This window comes from Rhea pennata, chromosome 1 (genome assembly GCF_028389875.1).
Source record: "Rhea pennata isolate bPtePen1 chromosome 1, bPtePen1.pri, whole genome shotgun sequence".
Classification (NCBI taxonomy): Eukaryota; Metazoa; Chordata; class Aves; order Rheiformes; family Rheidae; genus Rhea; species Rhea pennata.
This window is the reverse complement of record NC_084663.1, coordinates 188,271,602-188,293,766: the sequence shown is the minus strand read 5'-3', so window position 1 is coordinate 188,293,766 and position 22,165 is coordinate 188,271,602. Positions and strand designations below refer to the sequence as shown.

At 36.8% G+C, this 22,165-nt stretch overlaps 1 protein-coding gene across 3 annotated transcripts in view; it reads left to right on the top strand.

The window, feature by feature from the left end:
- The window catches only part of COG6 (component of oligomeric golgi complex 6), a 77,696-nt gene extending 57,599 nt beyond the window's left edge, over window positions 1-20,097 (top strand). For all 3 annotated transcript variants that reach the window (XM_062567074.1, XM_062567072.1, XM_062567073.1), the window contains exons 14-19: window positions 7,102-7,233; window positions 7,772-7,939; window positions 9,876-9,983; window positions 11,545-11,598; window positions 12,946-13,025; window positions 17,541-20,097. In XM_062567074.1, the coding sequence (XP_062423058.1) occupies window positions 7,102-7,233; window positions 7,772-7,939; window positions 9,876-9,983; window positions 11,545-11,598; window positions 12,946-13,025; window positions 17,541-17,688 (690 nt within the window). In that variant the 3' untranslated portion in view covers window positions 17,689-20,097. The remainder of the gene's footprint in view (window positions 1-7,101; window positions 7,234-7,771; window positions 7,940-9,875; window positions 9,984-11,544; window positions 11,599-12,945; window positions 13,026-17,540) is intronic.
- The last annotated feature ends 2,068 nt before the right edge of the window (window positions 20,098-22,165 follow it).

Below are 22,165 nucleotides of genomic sequence, written 5' to 3'. Positions count from 1 at the left end.
CTTTCTGTTTTTGTGCACATTTCTCAAGTCATTCGTTAGGATCTGAAATCTATGAAACGCATACATTCATCGTGCTGCCTAAAAGTAAATTTGTTCTTATTAAAAGAAAGGCAATGCACAAGGTAGTCCTTGAAACCTGTGGTGAAGTTTGGTAGCAGAGTCATTGCAAAGCAACTTTGTTTTCAGGGATTAAAATGCTATTCACTGCTTTCAGATTCTCAGGTCCTCATAGAGCTTGACACTGGCACCATGTAGAAGCTTTGCATCATGGCACTTCTCCTGGATTGCTGAAAAATCAGTATGTCAGCTTTTACTGCAGACAATCTCTCCTTTGCATTGTTGTATGGGCTCTTATCTTTCAGAGGCAATGTTCGGCAGCCTTACAGTGCTTTCTAGATCTGGTCATAATGTGTTTAGCTGATTCGTTCTTACGCAGAATACCTTTGTTGCTTAACCAGAAAGTTTGGCTCATGATTGCTCCTCTTCTGAAGAATCTTGTTTTTATTTGTTTCTATCATGCTTTCTTGAACTCAGAAGAACCATGCTAGTAAAGCAGTTTAGAATATATATTCAGTCTTTAAGTATCCTCTAATATGTTTCCTTTGACTATGTGCTAATAAATGTTTAGGGTTTGGAGATTCTTGTGTGTTGCTTAAGTGAGTAGCTGAGCTGCTTGTATTGAGGGCAGAACAAATGTGAAAGGACACAAAAGAATATAATCCAAGGATAACATCAGAACTCATTGTCCGAACATAAATAAGAATATCCTAGTTCAGATTACTGTTGTACAGGTGGTAAATCCAGAAAGAAGTATTATATGAAAATAATGCACAGAAAATACTGTTCTGTTGAAACTGGAAGCAAAGTTCAAAGTACCTAATGTGTTGAAGTGGATGGACAGATTGAACGAATTGGTATAAAAAATCATTAGTCTGTTGGTGAGGCATTTTAACAAGCCAGTTGGACTAACCTATGCCAATGGGTTTTATTGGATCAGCTAATATATTGGAATGGTGGGAGTTTTCAGGCAGAAATCTATCCTTCTTCATGTTTCAGTAATGCTCTGGAAAAAATTACTAAGTGAATATTCTCTTGGTAGAATTCTCTTGGGAATTCTCTTGGGAGAATTATAGGAATGCAGTCAGAGTATGTAGATATGCTGCGAGGAAGGTTAAGGCCCTGCTGGAATTGAGTCTGGCAAGGGATATCAAGGACAACAGGAAGGGCTTCTTCAAATACAGCAGCAGCAAGAGGAGGACTAGGGAAAATGTGGGCCTACTATTGAATGGGGCGGGCGCCCTGGTGACAAGGGCTACAGAGAAGGCAGAATTACTGAATGCCTTCCTCGATTCCATCCTCACTGTTAAGGGCAGCCCTTGTGAATCCTGCAGCCTGGACGTGAGGGAGAAAGTCTGGAGAAGGGAAGACTTTACTTTGGTTGAGGCAGAAAGGATTAGAGACCTTGTGGGCAGGCTAGACATTCACAAATCCATGTGCCCAGATGGGATGCACCCACAGGTACTGAGAGAGCAGGCAGATGTTCTTGTCAGGCTGCTCTCCGTCATCTTTGAAAGGTCCTAGAGAACTGGAGAGGTGCCTGAGGACTGGAAGACAGCCAGTGCCACTCCAGTTTTCAAGAAGGAGGACTGAGGCAACTATAGGCCGGTCAGCCTCCCCTCCATCCCTGGAAAGGTGATGGAACAGCTCCTTCTGGATGTCATCTCCAGACATATGGAGGAAAAGAAGGTGATCAGGAGTAGCCAGCATGGATTCACCAAGGGGAAATCCTGCTTAACCAATCTGATAGCCTTCTAGGATGGAATGACTGGCTGGGTAGATAAGGGGAGAGCAGTGGACGTTGTGTACCTTGACTTCAGCAAGGCTTTTGACACTGTCTCCCACAACATCCTCCTAGAGAAGCTCAGGAAATGTGGGTTAGACAGTGAGGTGGATTGAGAACTGGCTGAAAGGCAGAGCCCCGAGGGTTGTCATCAGTGGCGTGGAGTCTAGTTGGAGGCCTGTGGCTAGTGGCGCCCCCCAGGGCTCAGTACTGGGTCCCATCCTGTTCAACTTGTTCATCAGTGACCTGGATGAGGGGACAGAGTGCCTCCTCAGCAAGTTTGCTGATGATCCCAAGCTGGGAGGAGTGGCTGACACACTTGAGGGCTGTGCCGCCATTCAGAGAGACCTGGACAGTCTGGAGAGCTGGGTGGAGGTTCATGAGCTTCAACAAGGGCAAGTGCAGAGTCCTGCACCTAGGGAGAAATAACCGTAGGCACCAGTACAAGCTGAGGGCTGACCTTGTGGAGAGCAGCTCTGCCGAGAAGGACCTGGGAGTGCTGGTGGATGACAAGTTGACCATGAGCCAGCAATGTGCCGTTGTGGCCAGGAAGGCCAATGGTCTCCTGGGGTGCATTAGGAAGAGTGTTGCCAGCAGGTGGAGGGAGGTGATCCTGCCCCTCTCCTCAGCCCTGGGGAGGCCTCATCTCGAGTCCTGTGTCCAGTTCTGGGCTCCCCAGGACAAGAGGGACATGGAGCTACTGGAGAGAGCCCAGCGTAGGGCTACAAAAATGATCAGAGGGCTGGAGCACCTGCCCGATGAGGCACAGCTGCAAGAGCTGGACCTCTTCAGCCTGGGGAAGAGAAGACTGAGGGGGGATCTTATCAATGTGTACAAGTACCTGAAGAGAGGATGTCAAGGGGACAGGGACAAACTCTTTTCAGTTGTCCTATGTGACAGGACAAGAGGCAGTGGGCAGAAACTGAATCACAGGAAGTTCTGCCTGACTATGAGGGGGAATTTCTTTCCTGTGAGAGTGACAGAGCACTGGCACAGGTTGCCCGGAGAGGTTGTGGAGTCTCCTTCTCTGGAGATCTTCAAGGCCCACCTGGATGCAAGCCTGTCTACCATGCTGTAGGTGACCCTGCTGAGCAGGGGAGGTTGGACTAGATGATCTCCAAAGATCCCTTCCAACCTTACTGATTCTATGATTCTATGAAAGAATCATTAAAAACTTCAAAGTAAATGGAATCAAAGGTATCACGAGAGTATAGAGATTATGGCAAACTAACTTGTCATATGCTTTCTGAGCTGCTGGAAGGTTATTAGTACAGTACGCCAAATCAGATTTTGTGATTTTTTTGTTGCTTAATACTGTGCTTTTTAGAATAGATCTGTATAAATTTAAATTTTATGATCACATTGTGTATTTAGTTTGTTAGTGGAAAGATGCTGAAGCATTAAATATGAAGAATTGTAAAGCTGATAAATTCCCTGATAATTTGGCTCCTGTCAGAATGCAGCCTCTTAGGTTTTGGGGAAACCAGCTACTGGATAGGTATAGTAATACAGGTTAATGTTGTGGTCTGAGTGGATCCGTGTGGACAAAGCAAAACCATAAAGAATTTCTCTGTTGTCTTCGCTGTTCTAGGTCCAATGTAAAAAATAGCTGAGAAGAAAGGGATGTCATTAGCCATTCTACTTTTTGAACCCCTGCTGATCTCTGGGGTATCCTAATAGGACCCAAAAGAGCTTAGGGTAGCTTCTCTGAAGCTTCCTCAGTAGATTTGCACTCAAGTTCCTTATGCTACTTATGTCTTACTGCAGCAGAAGTGGTCTCAATTTATAAAGTGAACTTAGTCTATAGTAGGCACATACCAGTTATAACCATTAGGATGAAATATCTAGATATTTTTTCCCAAGATTCTACCTCTTTAGTGCTTTTTCTCCACCTCCTTGCCAATGAAGTTCTTAAGAGACTCCATTCAAACTTGATTATGCCTTTCAAAAAGCTGCCAACCTCTTGTTTATCCCTCTGGGTAGTATTTTCTATGAGGAAGGATGGTTTTAGATTACATTTGTTTTACTTAACACTACTATAACTTCATAATCTTACAAAGCTGCTTTGTACTACTCCAGTCATTACTAGAACTTACTGTATTTGATAGAAACAAAAATTGCATGTGATTTCTGTTTTCTACTTAGACTTCTTCATAAATGAGAGAGGGAGCTATTAATGCAACATATACTCTTCTTGATTGTTGATACTGCTATTTCTTTTGTACTTCCCTGTGCTTTTTGTTAAATTCTCCAAGACATTATTTGAGCTACGTTCTCTCATAGGCTAAGAAACCTGCTTTGGATTTTAACTTTGGAGGAAAATTATTTACATAGTAATTATTCCCTACCAATTGATATGCAGAACTTTACAGCTCAGAGCTTGAGAGTTTTAATATAAAAGACTGAGTCATCATTTAAACTTTGTTATTTTAGGAGAATTGGTTTGTTTTGTACCCTGGATTTTAAAAATTAGGAATTTGGGGGTTTTGTATGGGTGGCCATCTGGCTGACCTTGATTTCGCACAGCTGAAAACAGTTGGTTATAACTTAGCAGTGTCTATGAGACAGTACTGTGTTAGAGTATGTTTTAACAGTATTGAACTAGCCATTATAGCACTTTTTTTGAGAATCCTTTAGTTAGGAAAGAGCTCATGTCTGGCTTGTTATTTCAAAAATAGGATTAAGCGTGCATTTCAAATCTATTTCTTTGGAAATAGCATCAGTTATAATAATATTTTAATGCATGGAAAATACTCGGGGAATTATTTTTTTTTCTTTTTAATTAGAATTACAACTTAGTTCTCATGATTTGATGTTGGTGGGTTCCTCTATAAATTGAGATACATTTATTTTTAAATTTTCATTCTTTATTTCTGAAATAACATTTCTACTCTATTGATGTACAAAAGAGAATAGCATTCTCTAGGGTCTAGCACCTCTAGAATGCTAGGGTTTAGCATTGTTTTAATTTTATTCCCGCTTGCTAATAGTTCTGTCTTTACTGACATAGTCAGGACTTTCTTGGTAACCTTCGGTAAAATCTAATGGTCTTAACCTTTTTTCCTTGCAATGTTTTCTTCTTCTGTAATGTTATTCCCATCTAGAAGACAGTGAATTTTAAAAGAATGGAATAAATGAAAGATGAAGCTAATCTAGAAGCTTCTGATTATCAGTTACTTCAGAGGACAAACGTTCTGTGCAAAGAAGCCTGAAATTATCTTTGCCGTGATCTTTGTGTGTGTTGGAAGTGAAAACCCCATCAGACTCTAGTCTCAAATTAATGCCAAAATATCCCTGAACACGGTCCAGTTAAGGTCTGAGAACAGTATGTTCAGGGCACAATCAATACCCCTAATAATCGACAAGAATAAACAAGAAGTCTCTCACTGCTGTAAATTTCACTAAACTTTGGTACTTATCAGCACTGAATAAGTGCATTTTCTGAATTACTGTTTCTTTGTTACTAGGCGAATATTAATTTTAGACTTTCAAGACTATTTAGGCTGAACAGCAACTGTTCTCTGAGCTTATTAGATTTAATTTTCCATTAGTTCCTGAAATTGTGTGACGTCTCTTGGAAAGTGAACGTGGTGGAACACTTTGTATCTAGAAGGATGCTTTGAAAAACCTTTTTTGATATGTGCTAGCAACAATATGTGGACACTTGCAGTATCTGAAATGTTTTCTAAATGTACAAAGTGTGAAAGCTAAATCAGGCTCAAAAGAGAGAGAGATGAATTTCTTCTTTCTCTCGTGGCATATTCTTTAGGTACAGATTCATTTCAAGGTGCCTCTGGAATGCTACACTCAGAAGATACCTGTTATGCTTTCCTTTTGTATTCTTTGGCCATCAGCCTCTGCTTATTTAATCTGTTCTCTTCCTTCTCCTTCTCCCTTTCTCCCCTCCCCTCCCCCTGAGAAACTAATTTCACTTATTATGCTATTAATGAATAGTTCTTATTCCGGAAGGTATGGAACATGCTGCCTGTGGCATGGTAGTCCATCTAACGCTGCCTTCTTCCCTTATTGAGCTAGAGTCTGAAGAGGTCTGCAGAAGTGCATCGTGCCTTGCTTTACTGCACCCAAATACCTTGAGTGAGACAGCCCCAAGGCAGGGCAATCTTAGCTCTCCCTTATCCTTCTGGAAAGAGATTATGCTTTGAGGTGCTCACATGCTCTGAATTCCTCAGGATCTCTTTACTCCCTCATGATCTAGCCAGATCTGTATTTGGTTTGGGGCAGTCAGGAGACAGAGGGAAGAGGGAAAAGGAGTATGTCAGGGAGAACTGAGGCCAGCAACCTTGATTCTGGTAGGGGACTGTAGCTCCAAACTGGCTTCCGGTTGCTTCCATTGAGAAGGAGAAGCTGCAACTACATTTAAACTGAAGTGTTTGGGGGAAAAAATATGCTAGGTTGCATATTATATAAAGATTACAAATAATACAGTAGCTATTTGCCTGTGACAGAGAAAGTCTAAAATACGTAATTCTCTGTTAAAAATTGTGCAGACTTTTAGTCCATTTCAGGAACTTTACGACCTGGCTCAGAAAGTAGTGTTCTTTTTTGTATGAACTTTACTAACTTTTATTCTTTCTGTTTTTTAAACATCCGTGATTCACATTTTCCAGGTTTGAGATAGGCCTGCATTCCGTTTCTTGCGGTATCATCACAGCTTAGATAGATGTACTTAGGTTAGTTTGTATGCAGTTAACTTTGTGTACCAGTAGTTGAAGCTATAGGCTTGCTACTGATTGAGACTGTCACCTGTATGACTGGGCTGCCCATTGTAGCTCTCACACCCAGTCACTCAGCGTGACAGTGGCTGTGCAGCCTTATCAAAAAGCCATTCAGCCCTTGCAGCGTAGCCCTGATATCCCAGAGCTCTACCTGCACTAGGTTTTGGAGTGTTTATGGGAAGTCCTGCTCGAAGTGAACTCAGTGGTGCCAAGCAACGTCGCTGTTGTTTGGTACCTAATCTAACAAATGTGGAGCTGGAGTTTGTCTGGCTCTCTAGATTGTAAAATGGACACAGTCCAAGTGGAAGGAGGAATTCAGTTTTACTTGTTTTTCACTGAATGGTATGATTGTGCTGAAAGTTGCAGGTAATTACTACCTGAAAAAGACTAGATCTTCGGTGTCAGAAGTCGTTCTGACTGCAGCATAAGACTTCGCTATTAGCTGATTGTGTGTGTGTTACTAGATTGCATGCTGTTTGCTGTAAATAGAATACAGAAAAAAAAGCAGATCATCTTGTTCCTTAGGTTGAACTCCCACCTCCAGATCTTGGCCCAAGCTCTGCACTAAACCAAACACTTAACCTGCTGCGGGAGGTTCTGGCATCACACGACTCATCTGTTGTTCCTTTGGATGCCCGTCAAGCTGACTTTGTGCAGGTATAAAGACATTTGACAACTTGAAAAAATAAAAATAAAAAAAGATAAAAGGTTAGGCTTGATATGCAAAAGATGGGTAAAACATGAATCTTTTTTGTCTGCTGCCATTTTGGAGACTTTTCCCAAACACCAATTTTTAACACAAATAAGATGGTGACTAATAAAGTGGATAATTAGAGTACAGTATGGAATGCCAATATAACACAGTATCTAAATTCTATTATCCAATTACTGCTCCATTAAGTAAATACTCCCTCAAGATTGCACAATTACCAGTTATCTAATGTGGGTTATTCTTCCTCCTGCTAGGTTAGAATCTGTTCTTTTCAGGTTTTTACACTTTACTCATCACTATGATAGCTGATCACCTGCTGACAAATCCCGTAGAAAACTGCTTTCACAGTTGGAAATTCTCATTTCTCTTTATTCTGCTGTGGGGAATAAATGCGTGATAGAAACTGAATGAGCTTAGGAGCCTAATATGACATTTCTCCTCTTTCCCCTTCCCTTCCTCTTTTCTGTGTGTTTTTAATTTTAGGTTCTGTCTTGTGTGCTAGATCCGTTATTACAGATGTGTACTATGTCTGCTAGTAATTTAGGCACAGCTGATATGGCAACTTACATGGTAAATTCACTTTATATGATGAAGACTACTTTGGCTCTCTTTGAGTTCACTGACAAACGTCTAGAAATGTTACAGTTTCAGGTAAGCATCAACAGCCCCAACAGAAAATGAACTTTTTCCTAATTTTTACAGACTGGAAGCTGTGAAGTAAGCATACTTACAATGTTTGATTTGCTTGAAGTCTAAATCAAGAAACTGTTAGCATAAGAGGTGTTCTTACCTGTTATCTGTTATTAGAGCTGATGGGGCACAACATGCTTTATACTGTGTCTTTAAACAAGAAAAAAGAAATGATTAGAACATGGGGTGGTTTCTGTTTTTAGTTGCAGATAAATGCAAATCATTGAAAATTTCTGTTATCCTAACTGTTCTAACACTCGTCCGCAAACTGTATGAGATGGAGCAAATGAAAGTTGAAACCTCTTTAAGAGTCAGATGACTAACTGTACTCCCACTATGAGTGGGTGTTAATATTAGAATATAGCATACATTAAATTACTATTTCAGTGCTCCCTTCTTCCCTTCCCTTCTCATTTGTTTATTAGTTTCACTTAATATGCCAGGATAATAGTTCATATTTGGTACTATTTTGAAATTGAAATATAGTTTATAAACCGTTGACTTGGGAAGACGTAGGCACTACCCATTTATAGGTTTGCTATATGAACATTTCTGTAATACATCGCAGAAGAGCTTTTGAGGTTCGGGACTTGGAAGAAGGTCACAACTTCTAATTTGAAGGTGCAAAGATCAGCCACGAGCCATCTTTTACCATCTATTCCTAATTAGAATTTCTAGTACCAATTAGCTCTGACACAAATAAGATCCCCCATCAGCTGTCTCTTGTGGGGAGGAGGACCTCATATCTCCACTATCACAGCTTTTTTTCCCACAGTAAATGTTGCAGTGTGTTTATTCTTCAAATAAGCAGTGGAACTGAAGATTTTTTTTTTCAGCCATTATACAAATACAGGAATAGCCTGAAAAAAAAAACCTTAAGATTATATATAAGTAGGTTATTAAAGTGGAGTTAGAAGAGTTTATCTGATAAGAACAACATTCTTCATGGAAAGAAAACTGAGGAAGACATTTTAAAATAAAAAAGGTGCATTTTTCTAAAGAATTTCAGAAAGTTAAAATAGGAACTCTTTAAAATATCAGATACATAACTCTTACTAGCAATTGATAAATTATAAACTTTTTCTTTTACTTGAGATAGAGAAAACAAATGTGGGATTGTTACTTACAAAAGTGACGTATTAATGGGTATATTCTCAAATCTTTTTTGAGAATACTCAAAGAAGATTGCTTCATCTATGACTGGATTTATTTATTTCTCTGCAAAGTGAAGGGTTATACTAAGAATATAAAATATATTTATGAATATGATTAGAGACATTTTCTTTTGTAAAAGACATTTTTGTAGGAAGAGAGCTAAAGCAAAATTGATAGCTGTTATTTCATTTTCTATTTTGGTAGATCCTTTCAGTTGAAGTGTGTTTCAAATACATGGTTATCAGTTTTGAATTTAAAAGAACATAGTTTGGTTTCATTTTATTTTCCTTATGGAAAAACTGGTTTTGTTGCTTTTGACAAAACAGCCATGCTTCTTCCAATATTTTCAATAAGATTTGATTTTTTTTATCACAAATTTTCAATGAGTAAATGAACAAAATAGCAATGTATCAATGAACAAAGTACCACAAAGAAAATGATACGGCAATTTATAAGATTAGAGTTTTGTTGTTTTTAACTTTTAGGGCTGTTGATTTTACAAATGCAAAATTTATTAGCCACACATGATAAGTGTTAACTATTTTTTTGACTTCTCCTGATTTGAAACATATAAATAAATGATAATTACACTGTATGTATTTATGGTATTTCCTTGTTTGGTTATTATTCTTTGTGTTTTTTGTTTCTAAGATGATAGCTAAAACCTTTCTTTAACTCTATAAGATGTTCTATTTAAAACTTACATGCACATTTTTTAAATGCCTTATACTTAAAATTTCAGATTGAAGCTCATTTAGATACACTCATAAATGAACAAGCTTCCTACGTGTTAACTAGAGCTGGTCTAAGTTACATATATAACACTGTGCAACAACATAAACCAGAACAGGTAAGCTGATATAATGTAAATGTTCAGGAGGTACCGCATACATGCTAACTGTACCAATTTTGGCAGCAGTATTTTTGAAAAATAAGTTTCCCATGAAAACAAAAACTCAGTAATATCTGGGGTTTTTTTCATATGCCAAAGACACCTTGCAAGTACAGATTTCCCCTGCATTGTATGTACCGTAAGCCAGGGAGTTTTGGAATGCGTCAGTTCTTCTGTGCAACTGATCTGAGTACCATCAGCAGGCTCTGTACACTACAGGAGTTCTCTGTGTTCTCAGAATCTCTCTATAGCTGGTTAATATGTCTCAAAACATGTCCAAGTAAAGTTGGCTCTAAAACCCAAGTAGTCAATGTATATACCACCTGCATGACATTTAGAAGATACTGGACCTACCAGCATTCAGATCTTTTTCATCACATGTGTTAACACCATGCATCAAATAGATTCCATGGATGTATTAGACAATTAATACTTCTTTTTTTTTCTGTGAAAAATTGGCAGATTAATATTAATGAGAAATCATAATGGCTTTTTTTCTATGTGTTTAGTCATTACTCTGGCTATGAAGCACCAAGACAATGAGATTATGAAAGTGACAACGTAAGATTTTTTTTTTTTTTTTTAGAATGAGCTAAAGGCTGGAATTCAGAGCTCCTGCTCTTTTATTTTTGTGAACCACAGTTCTTACGATAAGTGTTAATACACCCCATGTTCTTCTTTTCACCTATGCCTGTGTCCTTTCTTGAACATAAAGTTAGTTCTGGCTAAAGAGAAGAAATAGGTTTCTGGAGAAAGCAGTAATGTGTTGGAAAACTTCATGTTTTTTCTTCAGCTGACATTTTTGCATAAATTGCTCTAACTCGACAGAGATTTTTTTAAAGGAACCATTTTAAATGTACTGGTTTTCTGATTATAAATTTCACTTGTCATAAGTCTGTCTCCTATTCTAAAACCAATTTCAGATTCTGCTGTAGACCAGAGCTGATTGCAGATTGTTTAATAGAATGTGGGTAGACTTCCTGGTAGTATTTCCATTCAAATCTGTCAAGCTGCCTGGCTGCTGGGATGAGGTTGTTGCAGGATTTATTGATGGGTTATGCAGCATGTATGCATTGTGATGCCTTGTAAGTGAAGAAAACTTATTTGCAAGTAGGCTTCATTTCTGCAGGGTCCAGGAGCAGATGACTTAGAAGGAAGTTGCCCTGTGTAGTTCCACAATAGTAAAAGGGTATAGACAACTTTTGCAGTTTGGTTATTGTCCCAGACTTTGTGGAAGAGTTTTTTTCCTGGCCTTGTCAGTTAATGGTAAAGAAGAAAGAAAAGGGTCTGAAAGAACACATGAAGAACTCAGTACTGACTATTTTTAGTTTAATGAAGTGATGGAATACAAATGAACTGTTACAGCATTCCCGTATTCGTGTGGTGATGTCTAAACATGTAAAATCCTGGTGATTTCCTAAATAAGTAACAGTTAGGACTGGACTTACTGTAGAATTATTTCTTATCTTTTTCCATATTTTAATAAGATTCTTTTTTTCCTTTGACTGCTGATTATTAGGGTCCTCTTTCAAATTTGCCAAGTCTGGATTCAGTGTCCTTGAAGGCTGCAATGGTAAGCATTTTGCAATTTCATATTATGGTATTACTACTATGAGAAGGAAAAAAATACTATTAATTGCAGGATATAGTGGATACTCATCTAAATTATTTAGCTCAAGTCATTGGGTAGTACAACAACCTAACCAGCATTCTTTTCAACAATAGCTAAATTACATGTCTGGGAATACTTTCTTCATTTATAGTAGCTTGACTGCTTCAAGTAATAAATATGTATGTATATATATAAGAATTATTTATGAGCTGATAGTAATAGAGTATTAGTCTCTAAACCTTGAGAAACAGAACTTTACTTACAAGAATATTATCCTGTGAGTCACCATAAATTGCTGAAAGCAAATACTTATCTCTGATTAGTTTTAATCACCAAAATTTCTTTTTGCCTGAATGCTTTGAAATATTGGTCTGCTATCATTTATAATTTTAGTCCTAAGCATTCACTTTATGCAAATAGTTCAGCTAAACTTAGAAGAAAGCTGCTGGGCATAGGCAGCAGGGTTTTGGGTTTTGTTTTTGTTGATTGAAAGCTACAATATATTTTAAAACAAATTATCAGCTACTATTTTTTTTCTTAGTGTGCAAGGCTAATTTCCATAGAGATATGAATCTCTCAGTTCAATAGCTGACAGTATATGAACTTCCACTCTTCTTGTTAGCCAAGTTCAACTTTATTCTGAAAACTTAACTGTAATCCTTCCTGTGTGCACACGCACTCACAAAAAGAGAGTTAGATCATCTAGTAAAAACTTAAGATTACACAGTGGCTTGAATTTTGAGGGAGAGAAGGCTGTTTCTTTTTTAATTAATAAATAGGTCTCATTAAAATTTGTACTCTAAATCCGTCCTATTTGTGTCAAATAGCCCATTTTCCTCTGTTCAGTTTCTAATTTGGGCAGGCAGGGTTGCTCTCTGGAGGTTTGTGTGTTCCCCTTGCACTGAAGAGACTAGGTCTGATGTTCAGGGGTGCAAGCATATATCCATCCACTGTGCAAAAGCTTAAATAGCTAGTTATGGGCACTGAATTTGCATTATTTACATCTTCCACATGTACTCTTCAGGATCAGAAATGTAAAATTTTGGTGACGTAAGAGTTGAAGTTAGACATCTGATTTGGACTATTAAGTTAGATAGTCCAAATTTAAGTCAATATTTAAGTTAACTTAAATATTTTTATTTTGTGTCAGATTCTATCTTAAATTTTTAAAACAGCAAATTCCATCAAATAAAAAGGTGTGATTTTAATGTAATTGCTTTTCAGAGTTCTGTATTCTTTTTTATCTATCTTCATATACCAGCAAGTTTTCAGTATGCTAATCTCATACTCTTTTTTTCTTGCCCGTAGGCTCAGTTTGATCGCTATCTGTCTGCTCCAGATAGTCTATTAATGTCCCAGCTGAATTTTCTTCTGAGCGCCACTGTGAAGTAAGTATCTTAACTCTGAATTTCTATTATGCTTGTATAATAATCAGAAAGATGAATTTGATTAGGTTTTAGTGGATCATGATAGAGAATTCAAGTTACCAGCTGTAATCACATTTGCATTGTCCTTTAGGTCACAATTCAATTTGTTTTGTCTGTCCTTTTTTTGAACAAGCAGTTAGGAATATGTAATTCTGTAACTTTCTGAAGTTGTTACTTCTGATTTAAAGGACACTATCAAAATAAATTGCATTCATCTCTTTTGAATGTGTTCTACTGTGTGGACACTGATTCTTTTTTTGTTAACTTAGCTATAAATTGTTTTAGAATTATTTTATAAGCCTTCTAAAGAAAGGTGCAATATGTAATTCTCCGCTCAAGTTTTCTTCTATTCCCACTGCTGCATCAAATACAGAATTTTTCAACTTTGTTGTGTCCTACTACAGAATATTGACATTCTTGTCTCATCAAGTACTGTGCTGAGGTTACTTTGCTTTTCATGTAATATGGGTTTTTTAATGAATTCTATTTGAAGTGTGGAAGTGAGGACTTTGTTATGTATCACTTCTCTTGTTTTATGAATATATTCTAAAATGCAACAAATAATGGCCAACTGAACCCTAAAGCTAGGGAAGATGCCAAGAATTTCTTTCCAATTAAATATAAACCATACAAAGTCATTTTTGCAGTACTTCATTTCAGAAAATTATATGCTGCACTGATCAAAAAGCTTTCTTGACATTATTTTTCTTGCTTTTGTGAAGAGTACAAGTTTTATAACATACAAAAAATTGTGACTAGTACATCATGTTTTTGACATAATGCTACAATGTTTGGAGTCTCATTGTTACTATCTGTCCTGCAGTGTCATAAGAAAGCACTTTTTCACTGTGAGGATAGTTGAACACTGGAACAGTTGTACAACGTATGCATCTCTTATCTATCTGTGATTCGGATACTATTTTCTAGACTCTCTATGTGCTAGTTTTCAGTGAACTGTTTGCTCTTGGCACAAATGCATTTTACTCTACCTGAGTAAAAAATTTTGAAATACATAGGCATGGCCTGAATAACAGGGCAGACATCATCTGTGCAGGAGAGTGGAAGTCCAAACACCAGTTTCTGTTTTCGATACTGTCAGTCCATGGAGCGATGTCAGATAAACCAGTTAAGCTTGCTTTTCAGAAGTGCTGAGCACTTGCAACTTCTATCAGAGTTGTATGGACTGTGTGTAATGGTAGTCTGAAAATGAATTCATTGAACACTATCTAAAGAAAGAAGATTATTACCGAAGCATTTTATGAGGGTTTTTTCAGATGTGTGGTAATTACATAAGTGATTATTTGTTGGGCTTGGCTACTCAGTGCCTGTGTTTATATGTAGCTCACTGAAATCCTCAGGAACCAAAGGAGTAATTATCAAAATGTTCATTATTTGACCCTATTTTTATCATTTTAAGATACTAAGTTATTTTTTTCACTCTAAAGTGTTTTTATTTGCTGTATTTTATTATTTTGTCCTCATTATATTGTCTTAACTTGTTGAACTGGACAGTTAGAATTTGTTGCCAACTTACTTGTAAATTTCCAGATTTTTTTTTTTTTTTTTTTTTGGTTGAAGTTTCAAACTTGTTTATATTGAAAAAACGCAAGCCCAGGGACCAGTTAATAATCTTAGCATAGAAATATATATGCTAGCATTAAGCTGATTTGCAAACCAGGATCACTTTTTAATATGTTACTGTAGATTCATAACACAAGCACATTTCAACTTGGGTTTTTCTTGTCCACAAACAGTTTCATGCCATAAGCCCAGCGCTTCCTTAGCCTCAAGTCTATCACTGAAGAAGCGACTGTGGCGTTACGAGATGTTGCTGCTTCTCAGCTGTTTGTTGAATCTATCTGCTGAGGTTACCGTTCCCTCAGCTCAGCCAGCAGAACTAACTCTGTTGTATGAGAGTTATTCTTCTACTCCAGTAGATATCAACCAGATGAGTTTGAAGAATAATGTAAATGAAGCATTTGAAATTCTCCTAAGTGTAAAGCTATTAAACCTGAATTTTAACGCTTGGTCTTTTTCTTAATGTAGGTCTATTTAAAAATCATAGTAAATGTATTTTGAAAGCCTTAATTTTTCACTGCTAACACAGAAGCAATTTTTTAGAGATAGACTTTATGCTACCATAAAGACTCAGGCACACAGTGAAATTACTTAGGCTTAATAATTTCTTTCTGTCAGATGAACCAAGATAAACTAGTTATGTATGCACTCATAGCCTTATCCCATTTATGAGGTTTTTAAACCTCTCTTACTGCAGTTTAAGCTGAATTCATGTTATATTGCAACAGTAGGGAGCCAAGAGGTGAATGGGGAGCTTATATGAGGACAATTATCGTAGGCACTACAGCTCAGCTGACACACAGTAATTTATTAACCTGCTCTAAATCAGTGCTATAGGTCAGCTTCTGCACAGAATTAAGGCATCAAATGTGTAGCTTTAAACCCAAGGAATCCTGTTGAAGTCAAGGTACATATTTACTTAGGTGCACACTTGTGGAATCAGGGTAGTAAATATGTAGTAAATATGCAAAATTCAGTAATTTCCCAAAATTCATGGAAAACTTCCAACGGGTACTATATTTTTAACGTCTTGTTACAGTAGTTCAGATTAGTTTTACAGAGGTTAGGTGTCATTTTTGAAGATTTGTCCTCTAAGTCGCATAGTTGTGATCCATTGTTTCAGCTGTTAAACTGGAAGCAAGCAGTTCTTTGATTCTTCAGATCAGACCATGTGCTTCTGGTAAGGGACTAGTGTATTTTTGACACAGCGAAAACTTGCTGGTAATATAATACAATCTTTATGACCATGAAGAACATTCCCTCCAATATTTGTTAGTGCATGCTGTTGTCTTTCAAATTCCTTTGCTCAAGTAAAAGGTTTTAAGCTATTTGTGTATGTATGTGATTGTTGGTCTCATAAAGTTCTTTTCATTTGTGTTGGATCACAGAAACTGCATGCGAAAATTATTTACTATTTTTAGAAAGTGCTGCAGTTTGTGTTAGTGATAAATTGTATCAGGTTGTTATGGCAACTGAAATCCTAATGTGGTGATGAATGACACTGATATTCTTTGATGGAAAGACTCAGTTGATGCTGTTCAGCTATCTGGAACACTTTATTAAACTTTTTCTTTCAGTTTAGTAGTATTCTGTGTAATATGGTTAGTAAGCTCTGTACAAATTCGATTGTGCAATGTTTTCTTAAAACGTTTTCATGTTACATAGCTTAGCGATTTGAGATTGTGTTCAGAGACAGTTGTTCACCTGAAAACCTTGAATGTATTTCCCATTTTACAGTGTTTCTAGATTTGCTATTATAGGGCCAGTCTATTTGCAAGTATCCTAAATAATCTAGAAATAAAATCACTTGATCATGTTTATCCAAAGGCTGGATACTTTAAATTCAAATAAAATGTAGTTTTTGTCTCTATATCATATTTTCCATTTCTTGAATAGTTCTGAAAACAAAACGTTCTATACACTTGGTATTGAAGATTCCATTAACCTGTCAATTCCCACTCACAATGTCAACAACTGGCAAATTCAGCACTGGTTTTAATGGATGCAGTTTTGGTGATTTTGTTTCTTTGATGCATATTACAGCAGTGCTGATTTGGAATTTATGGTACCTCAGATTCTTCTGTGGTCCGTTTGCACAGGTTGGGCTGTATAATAGTTGTAACTACTGTCTCTGATAGATAAAAATGCATGTGCAACTGTAAACATACTGCCATGGTGATTAAAGCAAACTGATTTAACAGAGTAAAATAAAAATATTAGTTTGTCTTCAAAAAATAATACTCTTCTGTGAATGTTAGCATCAGATCTCTGTAGTTTCTTACTCATTTTGATCCATAAGAATAACAAGATACAGACTTCATGGCATTGTTTGTCAAAGACCATAATAACGTATCTCTGACCGCTATCACCTTCAGCTTTTCCTGTTCCTTGACAGACTGTGGAATCAGGAGGTGTCAAGATAATATGAATAGAATACATTTGCTGATAGATTAAAAACATATATATTTACAGAGGACATTCAGCAGCCGCAGGAGGTAGAAGATAGACCTGTAAGATTATCATTCTGTTAAACAGTGCAGGAAAGTGCAGGTGAAAAAAATACTGTATGCAAATTAAATGTAGTTCTTTTTTCATCCTTTGCCATTTTTTCGTGGTGGCAGAAATAAAGAATCAAATTTTGTGGTTATCGAGATCATATACGTGAGTTTATGTATACAAGGAGAGAGAAGAGCCTTCTTTTATTGTAGAACTTCAAACTATTTTCAGAGTTGAAGTATAAGGACTTTTTAATAACTAAAATTATTTACAGTGTCACTGTCAGTGACAGTGAAATTTTTCCACTTTTTGCATTTTTGTTTTATATTTAATTTCTTGTGTGTAGTATAGTTACACTTGCAGTTATACAGTTTGCAATTTTGTTTTTGTTTTGTTTTTTAGAGAGCAGATAATAAAACAGTCGACGGAACTGGTCTGCAGAGCTTACAGTGAGCTATATGCAGCTGTGATGAACCCCTCAAATGAATATAAGGATCCAGAAACCATACTACACAGAACTCCTCATCAAGTTCAGACACTCCTTTCATAGTCCTGCTTCCCCCGGAATTACCAGAATTCATAATACTGTATTTGTTCAGTGTTTGCATTATGGTATTTTTCTGTACTGAATTTTGAGTTATAACTATACAGTTAAAATATGTAGGAATGCAGTTTCGCTTAATCTACTTGACAGAAGTCTAGTCTTTCCTGTGTCTTTGAATACTTCCTATAGGCCAGAAAATAGAGTATAGATTAAATATTATTTTAATGTATTCCTCTAATGGGCATGAACATTGATAGTATGCAATCTTTTTAAAAAAGGGAGTAAAGGAAAAAGAAACTTTTGCTGTGCTGTACATAATCTTTTCAACTAGGAGTTAACCAGTGTTTCTTACAACTTCGCCATTATTTTTATTTGCTCTTTTCCCTGTTCTTTCATTCTATTTTTTCTCAGCCTATCATCAATAAACACTGACACTGTAAAATTTTAATACAACTAATGTACTTTTGAGTGTTTTGAGTTACATCAATTTTACAGTGCATAAATCATTTTAGAATATTTGATGCTGTTTTTGAAATCCTGTTGATTAAATCTTTGAGGCAAAATTTGAGTGCTTTTTGTGGGTTTCTTGGTGCATTATCTGTGTTGCTAGTTCTGATACTTTCTTTAAGAAAAATAAATATTAGAACTAAATGCATGTATGTAATCTGGAACTTAATGTTTTAAGTAATATTTTTATAATTTTGCTTTACTGGGAAGGATTTGTTTTAGTGCAGTTCCTCTTCAGGATTGCTTATATCAGCTGAAACTTGCAGATAGAACTCTTAGGGCTGGGTCCAATAACTATGTAGGGTTTGGAAGGCAATTTGCACAGCAGTATGCTGTGTATTCCTCCTTCACACGTATGTGTTCTTTGTTTTAGTTTTTAAGTTCAGAAAAAGTTCAGTTGCTTTAGCACAAGCATTTATTCAGTTAATGCATACTAAGAGATTTTAGCGGTTTATTTGTCTGCAGTGGTGCTCCTAAAAATTATAATTAGGTGCAACTATGGCAGCCATAAGTTGTTCTAGGGACTATGTGGGAGAGCCAGAGTATATAGCTGTGCCTGGCTGATGTGTAGTGAGCCATAAGTGAAGGTTTTTTCTTCCCTCCTTAGTACAAAGTTGAACGTGCTCTGTCTAGAAAGTATAATTGTATAGAGAGTTGTAATTCAGGGGACTTTTCCTTCCAGTAAAAGAGTAAAATATATAGTAAGTAGGACACTTGTTCACTGTCGAGCCTCATGATAATTTTTGTACGTTTCTTAAAGGAAACAATCCTCTTTCAGTGAAGTCTTTTAATCCAGAAGACTTTAGGGAAAAAAAAGTTAATATAAGAAGGTGGGATTGGGGAGGGGGCTTGCCTTTTTAAAGGAGAATTTAGGAGAACTCTTTCCTTTGGAGAAGTTAGGTTTTTTTCATTTTCTCTGAATTGTGGTATGGGTGTCACACTGCAAGTTATTACAGTTGTTGGAGTTTACACTCATTAGCTGTTGTATATTTATGTATGTTAACGGGGGAGATGAGCAGTCATTCATATTGAATCAGTTATATTTCAATTTAAAATGGATGTTTTTATTAATGATAATATTCCCCATATAAATTATGTACTTATGGCAGTCAAATCTGAAGTTTACTGAATGTTTACAAAAGAGCAAAGAGTAGAGAAAAGCAGCAACAGTACTCTTTCATCTCTTGGAAAACTCATTACACATGTCATGCCTAGTGTGCGGTACCCTAAAGCGGTAGCTCCCTTTTTAATGGGCATAATTTGTTGGTGTAATATAAATAAGATTTGAAAGTTTTAAGTGTCCCTGGAGTTCTTGGATCAGATGCAAATTCTTTTATAAATTGGAATATTATGTTGGAGTTACTCCATTTAGAAACTTCCAAACTATTAGACAAAAAAAAAAAAAAAAAAAAAAAAAAAAAAAAACAGAAGGCTTAGAAGAGCTCCAGTGGAAAATTATGCTCTCTTAGCAGGTAAGGCACTTTAAATGATTCAGACTTTACGTTATTGTAGTATATATTCAGAAGGATATTTTTGTTGTTTAATAATAATATTGCTTAATATGCTTACAATTATTATCTAATATGTGAAAATTACATGACTTGTGTAAGGGTTATAGATTACCTTATTGTTAACATGCTCATAAAAGAGAACTTTTTCCTCAAATTACAGATTAACCTGTCTCCAATAATCAGTAGTTTGCATGACAATTCATAAGTTGTTTCTTGTCTTTTAAGTCCATTTAGAGACTTACCCATGACTTTATCTTCTCTTCTTATTAATAATACAAAAGCTATAAAAGTTGTAACTTACTAGAATCAGTCACTAATTTTGGTCTGTGCAAGGGAAGTAAATGACTAAAGGGTCACAGATGAGAAAATATGCCAATAAAAGCATTTGATTTGCTGACTTCTGTCTTCTATGTCGTTATTTCCTATGCCTGCCTTCCTATGAGGAGGAAGGAAACAGTGATGAGATTTTTGACTTGTCATTTCTAGTTTGGCATTTCTAACATCTTCATTTTATAAATACCCTCGGTTTCCACACCGGAAAGAATGAAGCTGCAGTCCTCAAATTGCTCAGTCTGATGGATGACCCGTAAATGCTGTAGCAGGTGGAATCATTGCAGGCTTTGGTACTGGGTCTGCGTTCAGATTACTTACCGTAGATCTGACTTGAGCATCACGGTGCATAAAGAGATGCTCACTGGCCGGGCCGAGTTACTTGGCACATCTGCCATTGGCTCTGAGATGCTTCATGTGGAGGGACATGCTTCCAAAAAGCGAATCTGTTATCCTGTGCTGAGCAGCCATACGAATGCAGCCAGCCTCCTGGAAAACTGGGTAGAGAAATGTTTGAATACTACTTCTGGTATGTGGTGCTCTGTCTTTGGGATTTGGGCTGAGTCTAATTCTGAGAGCAGATAACTAAGGAGCCTCTTTTTGCAGTTGTCTGATAAAAAGAGCACTTTCCTGGGAAGTGGGGAAGCTCAGTTTTGGGCCAAAGGAGTTTCTCTGACGCTTGGCTTATTCCTGGAGAGCATCTTAACCCATGGGCTGGTTTTGTACCTTGATGGGGTAGCTCTCTTGAATTAAACAGCTATGTAGAAATTGATGCGAAATACAGGAGGCAAGAGATACTATAGGCAAGGAAGAGTTTGACTGTGGTGTGTACGTGAGGGCTCTTCTGAGGAGTGAAGTCTAGACCTTCTCCAGTGGATGTTCTCACCTATAGAAGTATTCAGCCAACAGTAAGCTACAGAATTGAGTCTGAGATAGATTCAAGGGTTGTTAATCAATATAAGTTACAATGCCTTTATGCTCAGTCTTGTATGTACAAAAAAAAAGTAAAAGTTATTTTTAATTATAGCAAGTGCACAGAAGTCCGGTCACGGTGATTTTTTTTTTTTCTCTAATGTAGAAAAAGAGAAACTTGAGGGAGTTTGGAAAGGTGATAATACATTTCTTTTGCAGCATTTCAGAATGCTTCTCCCTATTCTGTGATTTATGACTAGACCCGCATTCTGTTTCTTCATAGACTCAGATGTAATTATTTTTATTAAAGTTTTTGAAATAAGTGTAGGGGAGAGAAATACTTTCAGAACCACTAAACTTTTCCATTCATTTTAAAAACTCTAGCGGTTCTTTAATCCCTTTGCTTGCCTTGCTGAGTCACTTTCCAGTGAACCCAAGGGGTGGGAAGGCTATAAAATTTTGAAAATTAAATGAAGGGGTTAGAATTATTTCCATGACTAAAACACACCCTTGTTAGAAGCAACACAGACATGGGCATGGGTTTATTTGAAATCTACTGCCACCTGCTTCTGAGGGAAAAATTCAGGAAAAAAACCATTTGCTTATGATGATGCAGTAATCCAAAACAGCCATGGTAAGGCAAGATGCTGTAAATGGATGCTAAATTTGAGTTATGTTTAAATAATTGGGAGAATTTTCAGAAAGCAGATAAGAAGAGACTGAGAGTGGAAGTAAAAGATATGTAATATAACTTAACTCTTTCACATATTGGCTTTACTACTTAAAAAGCTTTCAGGACCTATCTACATTTTTTTTCCCCCCAGTGCTCTCAAAACACCTACTAAAACCTACTCAAAACACAAACTAAACTTCAAGACCATCCTGCACCCACTGCACTCAGTCTGCCTTTTGGATAACTTGGAGTATAATAAGATTCTCTGAGTCATGCAGTGACATATGAAGCTGAATTGGAACCAGTTTTTTTTTCCTGAAAGAATTTCATAAAATGGAAAGTGAATGTGACTTAAACTTGGATTTTTGTACAAGAGAAAATTCCATATTCTTTCGCATGAAATTAGAAGAACCAGATTTTTTTTTGACACTGATTTTTTTGTTCCCATGAAATTAAACCCAAATTTTCTATGAATGGAGGAACCCGGATGCTAAGTGTTGATGGGCCACCCCAGAGCTATGTATCTTAGATATTCTCAGGAGCTTTTGCT